At 33.8% G+C, this 17,740-nt stretch overlaps 1 protein-coding gene across 1 annotated transcript in view; it reads left to right on the plus strand.

The window, feature by feature from the left end:
• rerg (RAS-like, estrogen-regulated, growth inhibitor) overlaps positions 1–15,760 on the plus strand; it is a 40,731-nt gene extending 24,971 nt beyond the window's left edge. Inside the window, exons 3-5 of the mRNA XM_006633630.3 lie at positions 6,345–6,401; positions 13,269–13,342; positions 14,705–15,760. Coding sequence (XP_006633693.1) covers positions 6,345–6,401; positions 13,269–13,342; positions 14,705–15,112 — 539 coding nt within the window. The 3' untranslated portion in view covers positions 15,113–15,760. The remainder of the gene's footprint in view (positions 1–6,344; positions 6,402–13,268; positions 13,343–14,704) is intronic.
• The last annotated feature ends 1,980 nt before the right edge of the window (positions 15,761–17,740 follow it).

Consider the following 17,740-nt stretch of genomic DNA (forward strand, 5'->3'; position numbering starts at 1 on the left):
CTTTCACATACAGTGCCTTTCACTTTTCTGATGTACCATGGGAGTGTCTTACACTTGCTGGTTACAATATGTCTTCTCAGTGGCGGGAATGGGTGGTGGGCCGCACCATTTTTGTGAAGAGTCACAAACTGAAAGCTCTTTACACTCTAAAGCTTGTTGTACATCTTTGTAGCAATTTGCAAGCTATGTTGTCTTTATAATGCCACTTACAAATGTTATGGAAAATTCAACTTATTGTCAATGCAAAGAGTTGGCTTGCAGTTCTATATTCACTTGATTTTCATTTTTGGAAATTGAATTTCACACCCTTCACTTTATCACTTAAATGCCTATATTTGACAGTTGAGGAAAACACACAAAGTCTTTAAACCACTGGCATTTTAAAGATTAAGATTTGTGAAAATGTTCAAAACTTTTATTTTATCTATAACCTCATTGCATTTTTAGAAACCTTTCCATTTTGGATGCATCTTGAAATGTTAGTTGAAGCTGCCTTCCAATATGGACACTTTTTGCACATTGAACGCAACATACTGTAGAACAATTAGTCCTAAGACACACAGGTTTCGAGACGTACACAAATTTAGCTAGCAATTTATGCCAAATCTGTAGTGAAATGGAAGTAGTGTCACTGTGGTTATCTTTATACACTTCAGGTGATAGAAGGCATTTGGCAGAGGTCTGTGGTGTTTGTTGATGCAGTTACAAGCCTTCCTGTGGGACCGCCAATTGGGGATTTAAATCTGTCTAAAATTGTCTACCCTTCTAGCATTGCTAATATTGAGGACTTTCATTTGAAGATGTTCAAGGACGGCAACCTCTTTCTTTGAGACAGAAAGAATCAATACTATGCTGGTGTATTAGGTGCAGATTTTGTAGCTGTAGTGGACAGATGTTTCTTGGATTATACCATTTTTAGTAGGTCTTAGGGAAATTGCAGCCATAAGGAGTCCTATTTACATAGGAGCGTGTGGAAAGAGGATAAAACACAGGGCTGATACCACAGCCACAACACGGACTGTGAATGAAAACCCAAACATACAGCCTTTTTTCATAATGTATCACTTGGCTAATTAAAGGCCCCTGGACAGCTATAACAACAACCAAGTTATTTTCTTGTGTGGGAGCGAGAAAATCAATAGTGGGTGCTCGTCAAGAAAAATGTCAGTACTCCAGGCACAGCTCTTGGGAGTCATTAATTGCCTTTGCTTTGTGGTCAGATCCACATATTTTCGAACCTAATTCGTTTATCCTGCACAAAGGAGCCTGGCTGTGTTTAATTGTATCCTACATTTGTTCTGGTGAAGGAGAAGGCAACATACTGTAAGATGTACTGTAGTCAGTGAGGGAGGTCTTCATACGCAAGGGAATGGGTTCAGGAATACAGTACATGAAATTATGACCTGTCAGTTACTAGTATATTAGTTCAGAGTACGAAGAAAGTCTACATGGTGGATAAATTATAATATACAGTAAATTGTAGTTATTTCATAGGCAAATGATTCAGAAAAGAGCATAATCTATCACATCAACAAATATTGTTGACTGTTTTCCTGTTCATATCTGTCTCCTTAATGAGCTTAAGGAAATGACTTGTACCCTCTACCCAGAAATATGTCATAGTTACACGGTAACACATTTCTGCCTGTAAAGTAATTGGTTTGTGTTAACAGAACTTTATATGGAAACTAAAGCTCTGTAGTAAATATTTAAATGTATGCAGTAATAGATGTATAATTCTGTATTTCTTCTTCTATAATTCTCTGTCTAATAACAGACTTGAAAAAGCAGATGCATATTGGTAAACACTTCCCTATTTATTTCATTTGAATTTAAAAGTGCAGTGTAATGGTAATTGTAATACTCAATGGTAATGAGAATGACATATGCTGTGTTGCATTGATTGTAACACATGGAAAAAGAAAAAAAGATACTGACTGATTTGTAAGATAATGTACAGTATAACAGAAGTATTACATCCTTATCACAATACTTATGGTAACCAACGTTCATGCTGGTTTTCATCTACATGACAGCATGCCTTGCATATTATTATTCTTTTTTTACAAAATAATGTTCTGTAGTGCAGTAATACTGCACTCAGGTGATTCATTTCTTTGATGTGATAATTTCTTTACACTTTGGAAACAATGCTATGTATTAGTATAACAAAGAAAGACAATCCAGTTGTCTCCAATGCCTCCCCTCCTCCATCTAGAAGACATTTCTTAGGTTCTGTTTAAGGTGACTCATATTGTGTATGATAAAAAGTTTTGTAAAGACCTGATGAGTTAATGAGAGAAACCTTCATTTTATCTGAAAAATCTCATTAACAATAACAAAAACTAACAAGTAATGTACAGTAAATTACTTTTACTAGATTAATAGCAGCAGTTACCATTGTCTTACAGTGGACCTAGATGTGCAGTATTTCAGTTGTTTTTAAATTAGTATAAACTAGTTACAAAACATTAAATTATATGTGCTTCTGACATTTGAGTTGCAGTTTTCATTATCATTTTAATTACAATCTTAGAAGACTGACTTTATAAGCATTACACAATATGTTACTGTAATAGAAAAATTTCAGGCTTGACTCTACTGGTAGACTTTTAAAAAGCAAGGTGCCATAATTAGCAATACACTCATCATAATATTGCTTACAACAGTATTAGATATTTAAAGACAGCGTGTCTTAAGCATTCACAGACATCAATGTTATGCCTCTACCACCACTTGCATAGAAGTTGTCTTGCTTTATTCTTAAATAAAACAGTTGTGTGTTAAGAAATCCACGTATTGTAGTGATTACTGAACTGTTTACTGTTCAACAATAATATCTGGTTTACCAATATCGTGCAGTCAATATCATATTGTTCTAATAAAGTTAAGGGCAAATTTATCCTAAAGGGAGTATAATGTCATGGCTAAAAAAGAGGAAATTATCTTTAGGCCTCAAGTAATCAGTGCTTTATGTTCATAACAGTGAGCGAAATCTGAGACAGGCTCTAAATGTTTTGAAGCTAGGGTGTGCTACATTGAATAATTCTCAGACTAAAAGTCATGAGTGTTAGTCATGGCAAAAAGAAACATATTGAAGAACAAAAGCACTGCAGATCTGGCTAAAATCCCATAATAACAGTTTAAAGGAAGATGTGATTTGAATCATTCCATGGGTAAGTTGTAAGAGCCAAGACATTTATCTACAGTGAACTAAGAAGAAATGAAGAAGACCCAGCTATACATTTTAATGTGAGAGAAAAATAAAACAGACTAATGATCATTGCTTTTTAATTTAAGATGATAATCTATAAAGTCAAAATATTAGTCTAAAAGTCTTTAAAAAATCTGATATAAAAATTTAAACTAGGAAAAAAGTAATAAACTTACAGTATTAATAAACATATGGATATCCAGTTAAGACATTATTAATACTTCCACCATATTAACAGTGGGATAATAGCAGACTCTGTGCTGTGGTACTCATTTCTGAAAGAGCAGCTGGTGATTTCATGTTCCAATGATGTGTAGAAAAATGGGCTGGAGGGAAGTGAAAGCTGAACACTATTGTCTCCTGGTGACAAAGCAGAATTGCACCCAGGCATTAGATCCTAAGGGTAATATTTTATTATTCATTAATAATAATGAATGTAAACATATTCATTAATTAGTTTCTGTTTACTTCTGGTGATCACTTGTACCTTCTGTCAGGTAGTGTCTTCAATTCTGATCAAGTTTGAAAATGCCCATGTAACAATATTTTAGAATAAACCCATTTATGAAACTTTACTTTGGAAAAAAAAACATAACAAAATGACAGCCCTGTCACAGCAGCACAAGAGGAAAGTCTCAACATTTAAACACACTAAATACATGAAAGTGAGGAAAATAAAAAGGATATAAAGAAGAGGTTAAAGGAGTGTGATGCAGTATGTCTAGATTAATGATGTTCGGAGGAGTTTCATTATATTGGAAGGAAAAAGCTATCTTCAAGATTGATGTTGTTTTTCATTTTTTCATTACCACAAAAAATGTGTACCATATCAGTGATTGCTGTTTTTTAATACATTTAATGAATTCGGCCCTAAGGGACAGGATTATGTTTAAAGCATTCAGCACAATAATTTCCAATTTCCATTTTCCAAAGAAATTATTTTCTATAGTCTCTTTCAATAGTGAAAACTTATCATCTTCTCCTGAGATTCAAACAGGTTCTTCAAGTTACATGAGCCCAAGGTTTTAGCTGTGTTGCTGGAAAAGAAATATCCCAGAGCAAAATTCAGTCTGTAGAAACTAACACTATGAATGGGAGGTTGAATGAATTATTGTTTGAAGCAGCAAATCTCTGAAGTCACTGTATAAAGTGCCTTGAAAGGCTTTAACATTTGCTTTAAAGCTTACAGTCATCCCACTTTGAAGTAGCAATTAATGTTTGTTATACACACAACTCTTTCCACACATTCAAGGCAAGAAACAAAATTAATGAAATAGATAATTAGGTCACGATTGCATACATATTCCAACCCTTTGCTGTGGCAAACATAAATTAAACCTAAATTTGTGGCAACATAATTTTGAGCCATTTAATTGAGTTTAGTAGAGCCTCTGTGTGTAATTAGGGTTCACATGATTTCTGAATAAATAAATAACCTACTGTATATCTGTAAGGTCTCTCAGTCAGGTAGTTAATTTAAAGCAAATATTTAACCAAAGAGCTTTCAAACCACCTCAACGTTAAAGATGTATAAAGGCACAGGTTAGAAGGATATTAAACTATTTCAAATATTTTTAATATCTCTTTGAACCCAGTGACGTAAATCATTAAGAAGTGGAATGTACCCAAACACTACCTCCTGTAGATCTGGCTGTCCCACCAAACTGAGCAACCTGGCCAGGAAGAAACTGGTTAGAGACCCTGTGAGGCTAACTGACTTATAAAGAATTATATACTGTAGCTCAGTGTCTGAGTTGGAAAAAATATCTGGGTCAACAATATCGAGGTCACTCCACAAAGGGAACTACAATAAACATCTCAAATCCCACTTGGGGCTTGCAAGAAAGCACATACAGTATGTAATACTACAAACATGTGGAAAATGGTTTTGGTGTCAGTTAAATTTTTTACAAAATGTAAATGTTCTTTAATTTTCAAAATACATTGCATTACTTTAATTGTTTACAAAAAATTATATAAACTGGATGAAAGTGGCACATGTAATGAAAAAATCCAGTATTCTCATTCTCATGAAGCTGTACACGGGAGTATTTTTTGTATGTCACCAAGTATCACCTAATAAAGCAGAGCATTAAATATGAATTCTGAAGTTAATGAATGCAACATGCTGAAACATTATAATAACATCAAAATATAAAAGTAATTAATTCTGGATGTATTCATATTTAGGAACAGCAATGTGTTCAACAGATGATAAAAGTTGGTGACAGAAAATAAATTCTAACCAAAACGTCCTGGAAGCTGTTATATTACTAGTTTTTAACCATTATTTTGTATAAAAAGTACTTTAAAGGCTGCAAAAGAAGGAACATTTATTAAGAAATAACCAAACCATTTACATTTGTGAGCAAATAATATTCATGAATTCCTTATATTCTTTATATTATTCATATAACTCAAATCTAATTCCTTATTGATTGACACCTACAGGACTACTTTTTGGGTATAGTATTGACTTACTACTGGTTTTACATACAACTACTGGTCTTTAAGTACAAAGATTGACACAACCTGTTTAGCATGTTCAACTGTTAAAACAGAAGACTTCCTATCTAAAATTAGGCTAATCTTACACAATCTCAGTTATTAGAATACACACACTGCTGTGACGAATGTGGACTAAACAGGTTACCTTGTAATGAGCTGGAGACTGGCATGTATTAGGCTGTATGTGATGAGCCTTAATAATATGAGTTACCAAACCTTTCCATCTTTGTTAGGATACAGTACATTATGCATCTTCTGAAAAAATGTTATGCTCAAGTAGTGTGTGAGTAATGCATTTAGATGTCAGAGTTTAAGCATTATATCTGACCTTTGAATGAGAAACATGCTACTATTGGACAGAAATGAAATGAAAAATGAATTAATTGTATACAACTGGATCCTTACAGACATTGAACATACAGTACAAAGTCTTTTCCTGAGGAGAAACATCTCCTGGTAATTAAGACATGTTTTATTTGCACTCGCGCAAAAGGAAGAAAAAATCTTATAAAAAAGGTGAGACTTGACTGAACACAGTGATGGGATAAAGGCTTACTGCTTAACTCTTATTTTCCCCTTGAAGCTTAAAGGTCATTATTAATGTGTTTCTCTTTACTTACAGCTCTTGTGGTGAGATTTCTGACCAAGCGTTTCATCTGGGAATATGACCCAACGCTTGGTAAGTGACAATTTTAGACAGTATAAGGTTATCATGTGTTACTGGAGTTCCATAATATATTGCTGTTGTAAGTTTGAACTTACCACCAAAAACATTTTTTATATACTTAATTGTAGGCTTTACTTGGTTATACAGTACCTATTATGGCCAAATCTACATAATTTATTAGTCTGATGCTTTATCCATAGTAATTTGGATACTTGGCTTTGAATGATTTGACATTTTACAAAAACAATCAGAGTGTAGTCCCTTGTTCAAAGATAAAAAAAAAGTGCCTCACCAATGATTTCAACCTTTGACAGCCTTTCAGTCATGAGTATTGCTCCACACTGTTGCCCTATGTGGGACAAGTAAAGGGAACAAAACAAAATAAGATCAATTAAAACAGGTTACAGTGATGTTCTACAATGATCTTGTTAGACCACAGACCTCTACCAAACAAATCAGGCTGTCCTAGACAATCTCCAAAGGGGTTACTGTATGTTATATATAGAATTTGTTGTTCAGTTGAACATTTTCTTTGGTTAGGTACAGATGTGGAAGATAACCTGGAACACTTTTTTGTTACTAAATGTGAAGCTCTGCATGTACAGAATAAATGGCTTTAACACTGAAATGTGTGGTTACAAGTTGGAAAAAAATAATGTACAGTGGATTTTCCATTCATTTTGGCATCTGTATAGTGGCTGGAAGCAATTAATGGGAACAACATGGTGCTTGAGAAATACAGGCTAAGTCTGTCATACTGTATGTAAATCACAAGAAATTATTTTATTTTGTATCTCACGTGGTAGGACATCTCATGAATTCAAGATTCAGTTGGGACCAAGATTTATGGGGGGAGATTAAAATAATTCCATTTAGCAGACAAAGTAGGGGTGACGTGACAGAGGTGTTCAAAGCTTTACTAAAGAAATAAACATTATTTAGTCCAGATGTCAATTCAAATGGTTTTTCAGACTGCAGAGCAAACATAGACTGAAACTTAGTAAAAAGAGATTTAGTATTTAATTAGGAACTGCTGAGAATATAGAAACTTAAAATGTTTTGGAACTCTCTTGTTTTTGAACATATAGTTCCAGTGCCAGAATTAAAAAGAAATGTCAACCTCACCATCAATCACAAATTCTAAACCCAGCATTGGGTAGAAAGGAAACAGGAGTCAAATTAAATTCTGCTAATTTTCCACTGTATTTGAACTTTTTTCTAATGTGCTTTTATTTCTAATTTAATTAAACATGGTTTTATTAAATATTGTCTTATATTTGCCTCTGTATTTATATAGTTTTTATATGGAATATTGTTGTTTGCTTTAAAATGTAATTAAGTTTGAATGTAATTTATGAACAGTCTATTTAAATAAATGCATCACTAAAACAAGAAAGCCAAATATGGAATGTACAGTATAGCTCTATATCAGATGAAACTGATTAATAAGTGAAAACTGCATTTTTGAAAATAATGTCTTGTTCCCATTATTAGATTTAGGTAATGATTAAATAGCATAGGGAAGCACTTAAAATACCTTTTAAAATAACTTGTAACTGAAATACATTGTTTTCTAAAGGTACTTTTTCCCAACTCTGTACTGTACTCTGTTCTTTTTTAAACTGAACATGAACAATTCTGAATCTGAATGTCTGAATCTGAGAATAAAAATTAAGTACTGATTTAATTTTAAGATACAGTATACATTCACACTTTTGGTGGTTATTTAAACTAAATAACTTTCCTTAAATTTCCTTTTACTCTCCCCTTTATTTATGGTTTCTGTAGCTTTTGTTTGAATATTATGAAATGTTCATGAAACTTTGAGCAGAAAAGACATTTAGGAATATATTTCGATGTGAATTAGCTAAGTGCCAATATTTCTCTAACTTAAAAAAATGTTTTGCAGAGCGACCACTAGCAATATACTAGATACTGTATGTCCTCTCGTACTGTACACTTGAAAAATAAGTTATATCTTATAAATTAGATACTTCATCCAGTCAAACAAGGTAAGGCTCCATTTGCTCCGATTGTAGAGAAGAATAAATTATCCAATACAAAACTGTCTACTGATGTGCTGTGAAAGTCATTTTTCTCTAGGAAAATGTGAATTTTCAGACATTTTTCAGAACAGCATGCAGGGAAAGCAAATACTCTTTCAATAATTTCAAGTAATTTATTAGTGAAGCCCTGCTCAAGCTTGCTTTTCTACTTCCCTTTGTATACTGACCCACTAAATCATCTCCTTGTCGAAGCTTCATCTCAAAATCTTGTCAGCCAGGAGCAAAAGAAAAAACATGAAGTGTCAGGACCCCTCAAGAGATTATTCTAGCTAACTGTGTGAGACCAAGCCTCACTCTACAGGCATACTCTCCATTGTGAGCCATACTGTATGCTTTAGAAATCAAAACCAGTGCCTCCAGCTAATCCAATCCATCAAACTCATTATTTGGCCCAGTTAAAACATGCAGTGAAATAAAATATCGGCCTATTGCTTACATTGCAAAGGTATTAAATAACAAGGTGACAAATTCATTTTACAATACAAAAATGGAATTCTATTTTTTATGGCCTCCAGATGTTCTGAATAGATAAGACCCAACATTGTGGACTTTTGGATTTTTATTTTATGGTACTTTTCTAGCCAATGAGAGATAAGAGGAATCTTTAAGAAGAAGACCAGACACTGGTTCTCAGCTACTACTTCCTTTATCATTCTATTAGCCCCAAGCTACCTCTCACTCTGTCCACTAGTTTTCTGCTCAAAGCATAGCTATTCTTTCTCTCCACTCTCCTGTGCTGCTCATCCTCCTTTTTTGCACCGTCATCTTTGTGTTTACCACTCAGGGCCACCTCAAGACCCACTTAATCACATGCATTTCATTTTGGGTTTAGATTAATGCATGGTACTGAAACAGAATACATAGTTCGGGTTTTTTAGCCATTCTTGTGCTGTAGGATATCATTACTATTTTGATGTTGTTGAATACTCTGCATTACTGAAATGACTAAAGATGTTTGCTGGTATTATACAGGAATTGCTTTGTTATGGTTTATGCGGTTATGATAACTAACCACCATACAGTACCATAATAAATGGGTGACAGAAATTTATGACTAGAAAATTAATGGGATTTGCTATGTCACTATATCCAAACATATTGATCCTTTGCTCATTGTATAAATAAACCTCTACTTCCCTAAATAAGATTTTGATAAGATGCTATTCCCATTTCCACTTACTGTTTATTATATCACTATAAACTGAAAAGAAGGTAAACGCAGTTAATTAGGTTTTGCAACTAGAACATTATATCTATAATATACAAATATTGATAATTAGAAACTTAATTAACATAGGCAAAGCACAGCAGGGATCTAGTTGGTCAACAACTAAGGAAATTTCTCTCCATTTGGCTGGGAATTTTAGCCATTGAAGTACATTGTAGCTGTATGACACTAAAGAATTATTCAAAATAAAAAAAGCACTTAATACATATCTACTGCAAAGAGTAAGAAAGCTTATTCTCCTAAGAGTTTACTCTTGTAGTTAAAACTATTGTAGTTTTGTACAGATACTGTATTGTACATGTAGATCTATCGGCTCTTTAGATAATTGGTTTAGTATACATACATTTAGTCAAATATGGAACTTTATTATTGGATACTATAAGGATATTTCCTTGTAGGACTGAATGTTTCTTTACAGTATATGACTTAAAAAAACTGGGTTTGAAAGGTCTTTTTAAGGGAAATAACTGCAGGCACACTTACTCTAAAATAACTTAAAAATACTGTAACTTAAGCTTTAACATAACTTAAACAATCACAGTCCATTTTCCATATTAAACTTGTCCAGTTGATGTTGTTTGGATGCTTTGGAAGTAAACTGTATATTTCACTTAAACCACGGGGAAAACAAAGCCAGTCTCCATATTTCAAATGCTGTTAGAGGCCAAGAATAATTATATTCCCTGAAAGCTGGGGGGTAATCAAATAGCCTTTCAACAACAGGGTCTGAATGTGATTAAAAATGTAAATGACTCAGAGGAAATCGGTTCAACTGATGGCCTTTTAGCCTTTACTCTTTAAAAAAAAAAACCCTTTCATTTAACAGTTGTCAGGTACGTCCTGGATTTTATTTGTAAATATCCTGATACATACTTTCCAACTTTGTACAATAATTTAATTAATGTTTGTATAATTGTGATTAATAATTTTAACTACAATCCTTATGCTTCTATTGTGTATAATTTTATCTTTGATTGGGCTTTAAACCAATACATTAATGCTTCGTGGGGTATGCAAGATTGGTGGTGGTTTTCCTTAGTCAGTTTGCTATTCTCCTTTTTCTTTCACTTTCTTTTTTCTTCTGTTGTCTACAGAAACATTATCAACAGACAATGTACAGCGTGTACTATTCTTGTGTTGCGGTACATGAATATAATTATATCGTTATTCATTTCTTTAGATACGCGATTCCATATTATATTCCCTTTTAAGCAAATTCTAAAAGTATGCTTGTTGACTCCGGTATCACGTTAGTTAAAGACTTCGATGCTTAAAATGTTTAGGGAGAAATGTGTATTTTTTCTTTAAAGTACCAAGACCAGCCATATACTGTATGTTTATGTTCCAAAATTAATATCGTTTATGGCCTTCACACGCGTTACAGTATGCTCCTATTCTTTTTATGCTCAGCTACTAAGATTTCCCTTCAGTGGTAAAATTCCATCTAAATATTCAATACTAAAACGGGCACAGTAAAGACATTTACTGTAAATCTTTCTACGACAGACCCCTGTCGGTCAACCAATCACGTACCGCAGTACCGCGCGTCACCGTGCGTCACAATGCGCAAGGCCGTAGGCAATTACCTCCGGTACGTGTCCGTACCGCGCACTTTGAATGGCTGCATCTGTATGCTCTATAGCACACCACTTCAAGTTACTTAAAAAGCACTCACAAATTAAGTTGTATTATTTCCAGCAACCCATCAAGTCTTGTAGCAGCTACCTACCTTATTGCAGGCTGGATTCTGATCTCATCCATATTACCAAGCAGGTTGAAGCAAATACGTTTTTAAATGGCACACACTAAATCAACTATATACCAGGATTAGGCTGTTAAAATCTGGAATATCATTTTAACATGTAATTTCTACACAACTGTTTATATCTTATCAAATAGGTGCTAAAAACATCTTGTTTAAATGTGTTGCAAGAATACATAACCTTCTTTTTGCTGTTAATAGACATTGTTACGTATGTTAGATACCTGTACTGTATATACTGTGTACCTTAATCTCAGTCAATTACAGCTTTTAAAGGCAAGCAATAAATATTGAAAACAAAGCACCACAAAGCATCACACCTAAGATTGATCCCCAGTCTTTCTTTTCATCTGTCTTTCAAATCAGATGTTGTTCCAGGAAACATGTTTTCCTGTAGACATGTCTTGGCAACTCCACAATGGTGATTAGATCGGTTTGCTTTCGTCTTCTACAGGTGTCCAGAGATGAATGTAAACTTGTAAAAAGAATGTAAAAGTACAGTGAAGCCACTAAGTTCTCATTCCTTCACAAACACACCTTTAACTTAAAAAGTGCATTTAATTTACATATTTATTGTGAGGGAAACATTGAAAATGTTATAAATGCTATTGATTTCAGTACTCTTTATACAATTAGTACTAATATTATTAATATTATTAATAACTATTTAACCATTTTAAATTATGCAATGTTGCACAAAGTGAGCTATAATAGTCAAATATAGAATTTAATTAAATTCAATTTTTTATATACTGTACATTTTTATATTTTACCTTATATCAGTGGTTGTTTTACTCTTCTGTTATCCATGTTTATTGGCATCACCAACTGTAATCTTATTAGTACAAGATATTTAGTAATTTACTATGCTATGTAATATCTCCACTATTTCTAAAAGGTGTGTGGTATAATGTAAACTAAAATGTATTATTTACATATCAGTGTTTTGGTAAACTGAACATACTGTAACATCAGTGATTCAACAAGTCATTCAAAAGAAAAGTGATTTTGGCAACCTGTTCAAGTGGACTATTATAAGTCATTTAGAACAGCTCTCAACAGAAACTTAAGAAATCTCAATTAAGATAAACTTTGTTTGTTAATATCCAATGAACAGAAATACTAAGATTTCTAAATATTTCATGAGAATATTAAAATCAATATTGTAGTGCATACTTTCTTTATACACATATGTAAAATAAAGATAAAATGCTAAGAAGCCAAAGATGGTGATCACAATTTTAAGATATTGTTATTTATTCTTCACTAGCTCTTTCCTCCAGTATTTTGACATTAAGAGATAACTGTGGGCTCAGCTGTGGCATTATACTGTAGCTCCTGGATTCTTGGTATTGAGTCTGCATGTCTTTCATGAATTTGTCAGGATTTTTTCCCCTGTAGTCTGGTTATAACCCGAGTCGAAAGACGTGCTGTGCAGCTTCATTAGTTTCACTGTATTGCCCCTTGCATGTGTGTGTCTTATGACAGATTGGTATCCCATCCAGAATGTATACCTGACTTGTACCCTGTGCCTGCAGAGTTACTCTTTAAAGTAAAAGCCATTACATACATGTGCAAATTCTGCTTCAAAGGCAAATCTGGCATTTCAGTAATGTAGGTCAAAGTTATTGTGACCCAGAGCTTGTTTCTATTTCTGACAATAAAACAGGAGACAGCCTAGTTGCTGAATTGTGATCTGTTGGAATTTTGTATTGTATTAAGATCTTTATTTGTAGTCATGCAAAACTGTCTGTAAATTGCACACCTGTCTTGTGAACAAAGAAATTAGTTTTAACATTTGTGCCTTTTTTCTGTATTTTAAGAGTCAACATATCGACATCAAGCAAATATTGACGATGAAGTTGTAAGCATGGAAATATTAGACACTGCTGGCCAGGTGAGTTCTAACTCCTTAGAAAGGTGCTGTCTCATCCTTATGATCTACACATCATATCAAATGTCTGTAAAGTGGTAAAATGCAAACACATAGAGCAAATTGAGCCTTATTGAATTCTGATAAGACACTCAAATAAAAGACCGTCCATATACAGTGTTTAATGAATTTTACAGTAAGTAAACATGAAAAATGTTAATTTAACAGGAGGTAGTCCTGGTCCACCTGTGCTAGAGAGCCCTCACTTGAGTTTTTATTGATTCTGAGGTGATTGCTCTCCTGGCTATACAGTATATTAAGGTTATTGCTCTGATGAACTAGCAGTTTTGTGTCTCTGGTATTCGTGTTGTGGTTTATTCCAAATCACATTTGATAGCTCCACTGAAAAGCGTGGTCCATCTCTCTGTCTCTGCCACTGAGTACTCAGCTCTTCTTCTCTTGAACTCTTTTCAAATACAGTATTGCTACTATTAAGAACATTTTATTTTTTTCTACATGTATACTTCTGATACTTTGTGTGAATATTGACTGAAACTAATAGACTTGGTTTATAAAATGATTTTGCTTTTTTACTCCATTTAATTGTTATTGTTTTTAATGTTGATTAAATAATTTTTTATATGATATGATATACAGTACATGTCCCTGGCCTGATGTGTCAGTATGATGTGACAATACCTTATTATTAATTTGAATTGCAATAGTAAGAACATCTAGCTAAGGAACATTATTTTCATACCTTCACAGTTATAAGAAATTTGTTTGCATACTAAGAAGCCAGTGAATTATATGGGGAAATGTATTGTATGTGTTCATTTCCATCCAAATTGTTGCCTGTTTACTGTACTTTAAATTCTAAATCTGGAAATTACCACATTTGAAATTAAGTGAGCCAACAACTCATGCATTCCACTGAGCTCTCTGTTCGTTTTGAACTTTTACTTAAGAAAAATCTTTGCTTTAATATAATACCAATGATTGTACTCCAATGGTGCATAATGGACTATTAAAATAATATGGTGCTAAAATCCTGACCTTACCAAAAATTACTTTTAGGCCTGTCCCATTAGTTCATTTAACTGGGGTTTAACCTTATTAAAAAAAAAATTACAGTAGGTTAATAATTTTTTAAAACCTTAAAAACTACACTATTGCTAGCTAATTCAACATTTTTCTGCTACTCTGCTATATGTTATTAATGTCTCTGCTTCTGGAATAACTACATGTCTGAAAAATGCAGAAGACATTATTTGGTTTTTACTGTGTATTTAGTTTATTTACTTCTAATTTTACTTTCACAAAAGTACACAAATTGCAAAGAGTAGCAATGTTTCATAGTTACTGAGAAGCAAATGTGTGTTTCAGGAGGACACGCAGCAGAAAGAGGGGCACATGCGTTGGGGCGATGGGTTTGTCATTGTCTATGACATCACAGACCGAGGCAGCTTTGATGAGGTGGTGCTTCTCAAGAACCTCCTTGATGAGATCAGGAAACCCAAGAATGTGACTTTAATTTTGGTGGGCAACAAGGCTGACCTGGAGCACTCAAGGCAGGTGAGCACTGAGGAAGGGGAGAAGCTAGCTACAGAGATGGCCTGCGCTTTCTATGAGTGCTCTGCCTGCACTGGAGAAGGCTGTATTGCAGAGGCCTTTTATGAGCTCTGTAGGGAGGTACGGCGCCGCAAGATGGTCCAGGGTAAGACCAGGAGACGGAGCTCTACCACTCACGTTAAGCAGGCCATTAATAAAATGCTCACCAAGATCAGTAGTTAAAAAATGCGGAAACACTCATTACTGATGGCCTCAGATAATCCAAGTATTAAACCAGCATGTGTGGGATTTAAAGACGATTGAAAATGCTTTGGATTGAAGAGAAAGAAGCAATGACTAGTGCTGCCAGCCTGCATCATGAAACTTCCCACCAATTCATTCTTTTGTATTTAAGTTTTATTAATTCACATCCTAGCAGAATCCGTTTTCTACTGTATGTGGTCCAAGGCGGAGGTAGTAGAGAATTCTAAACACAGCTCCTATTCACCAAAGTAATTACTTCTCAGATTGTAAAAACCCAGCCTTAAACTCAAAGCTGAAACATTGGAAGTCATCGGGAGTCAAGCTACTTTTGTTGTACTGTAGGTGATGTAATTAATGAGTAAGCAAGTGCCAAGCATGTCAATTATCTGCCTTTGAGAGAACCTGAGAAATGCAAAGTCTTCCTCTGAGGGGGTTAACTGAGAGGCTATTAAGGCTTAGAAATTTGTTTATACAGGCATTGTTTAAAGAGTGGGCACAAATCCACCCCAGCAAAATACACCTCTAATGTTATGAGTTTTTTTTGTTCCATCCTGAATTCCTATATATGTGGATTTCCTATCAGATTGTCATGTAGTTGTAAATAAAAACGGCAGCGCTAGGAGTGTCTCTGCTTTCAGTCTCATTTTATCCTTCTCATTTTATGCTCTCTGTCTTATACTTTGTTTTTTGTTCCAAAACTATACGTTCTAACTGTATAGAATGGTACACCATTCTATGTACAAAGAGATATATTATGTATATACTTCATCAGAAAAGTGTAATGATTTTGTACAGTACCAGAAGGAAAACAAGCACACCAAGATATGCTTGTAAATACTCTATATGCCCATAGTTATCAGCACAATGTAAATTAATTTATGCTTCAAAACAGATTGTAGTTGTATTCAATTGTGGTCAAAAAATTACAAAACTGAAAAAAACAAATCCTCTTTAGTCTTGAATAAAGATCCTTAAATCAGAAGCTTAACTAAAATCTGAGTTATTAGTAAGAAATACTGTAATTCTACAAGGAGCTTTGATTGTATAGAAAACACTACAATGCTTCATTGTAAATACATATTCAAGTTCAATATGTACAAGTACAGGACAAGTTAACACCATTAGTTAAATGGTTGACATTTTTGTTTTGAACTTCTTCAATGTTAAATTTGTCATTTAGACATTAGCTGTTTATCTTGAAAACTCTTAAGTAAATGGCAGGCAAGTGTTAATAATGTTTCTTTATTAGCCCTATACAATTTCTTGCATTAGGAATGCGTCTTTTCACATACCCCAGCTTTTCTCCATGGAGACACAGACACAGAGACAGGGAGAGAAGCTTGGGGTCAGAGCGCAGGGTCTGCCATTGTACGGCGCCCCTGGAGCAGTTAGGGTTAAGGGCCTTGCTCAGGGGCCCAACGGAGTAGGATTCCTCTGCTGGCCACGGGATTTGAACCAGCAACCTTCCAGTCACAGGCGCAGATCCTTAGCCACAGAGCCACCGCTTATTACCACAGTTTAAAACTCTAAACACTCCTTTCTTAGTCAAACACACTGCAAAGGAACTTATACTTAAATTGCGTTTAAAAAAGCAAGAGCAGTGCAGTACAGATTAAAAGCTCCATATACTTCCTGCTGATATGTTGTAAATGAATTAAAAACATTTATGGATCTTGCAGCAGCTGCTGAACAACAAAAAAAGATTAAACATGCAAAAGCAGCAAAACTGCAAATGTTTGAACTTCCTGGTTTGACCAATTAAGCTCTGTGATAAATGAGGTAAAAATATAGTTGATTTGCTTTATTCTACACATTACTTAAAATGAAGACTGTGTAGATGTCAGATGTTAGAGTATGTAGATGAATTGAAAGGCATTAAATGTTCATGTTCTGGCATTATTCTAACAAATGGATATAATGAAACTCATGCGGGTGTGTGATTTCTTTAATGCTGTCAAGAGATATACAGTTTATTTAAATTTGATTAATTATTGATTACAACTTAAAATTAATTTCTATACACTGTTTTTGTTAACACACACCACAAATATTTTTTATGCTGAATTCTATGAGGATTCCATATATAAGCTATAATTCTATGTATTAATGTACTTAAAACTTATTGTAGCTGCATGTTGTATTTTGCATGAGGGAATTGCTTTATTTTTCATGAAAACTTACTATATATATACACTAATGCATAGAGTTAAAAGTAATGCCTTTGTTCATCTTCATCTGGTACAGTATGTCTTATACTAGAGTGTTATAATATGTTTTGAATAATTAAGGGCAAATACAAATTTCTTATGTTTCAATAATAAAACAGTGAGACATTACCGAGCTTCTCTCCTAAACAATTTGACTGATAACTTTGTCAATTTCTGAAAACATAAGAACTTTGAAGAACAGCTCCCATGTAAAACACTCAAACTTTTCAAACTTCAGCCATTTGTTAGAAAAAGTGAAATGTACACTGTAAATGCCCTATGGCTGACTATAAATTAAATTAACATTAAAATAAATCGTTGTGTCAATTATTTAATGCAAGAACAATACACTTACTACTTGCAAAGCTTACAGGTTTTGTCAAGGACATTAAAGACGGAA

The sequence above is a fragment of the Lepisosteus oculatus genome, chromosome 7 (genome assembly GCF_040954835.1).
Source record: "Lepisosteus oculatus isolate fLepOcu1 chromosome 7, fLepOcu1.hap2, whole genome shotgun sequence".
Classification (NCBI taxonomy): Eukaryota; Metazoa; Chordata; class Actinopteri; order Semionotiformes; family Lepisosteidae; genus Lepisosteus; species Lepisosteus oculatus.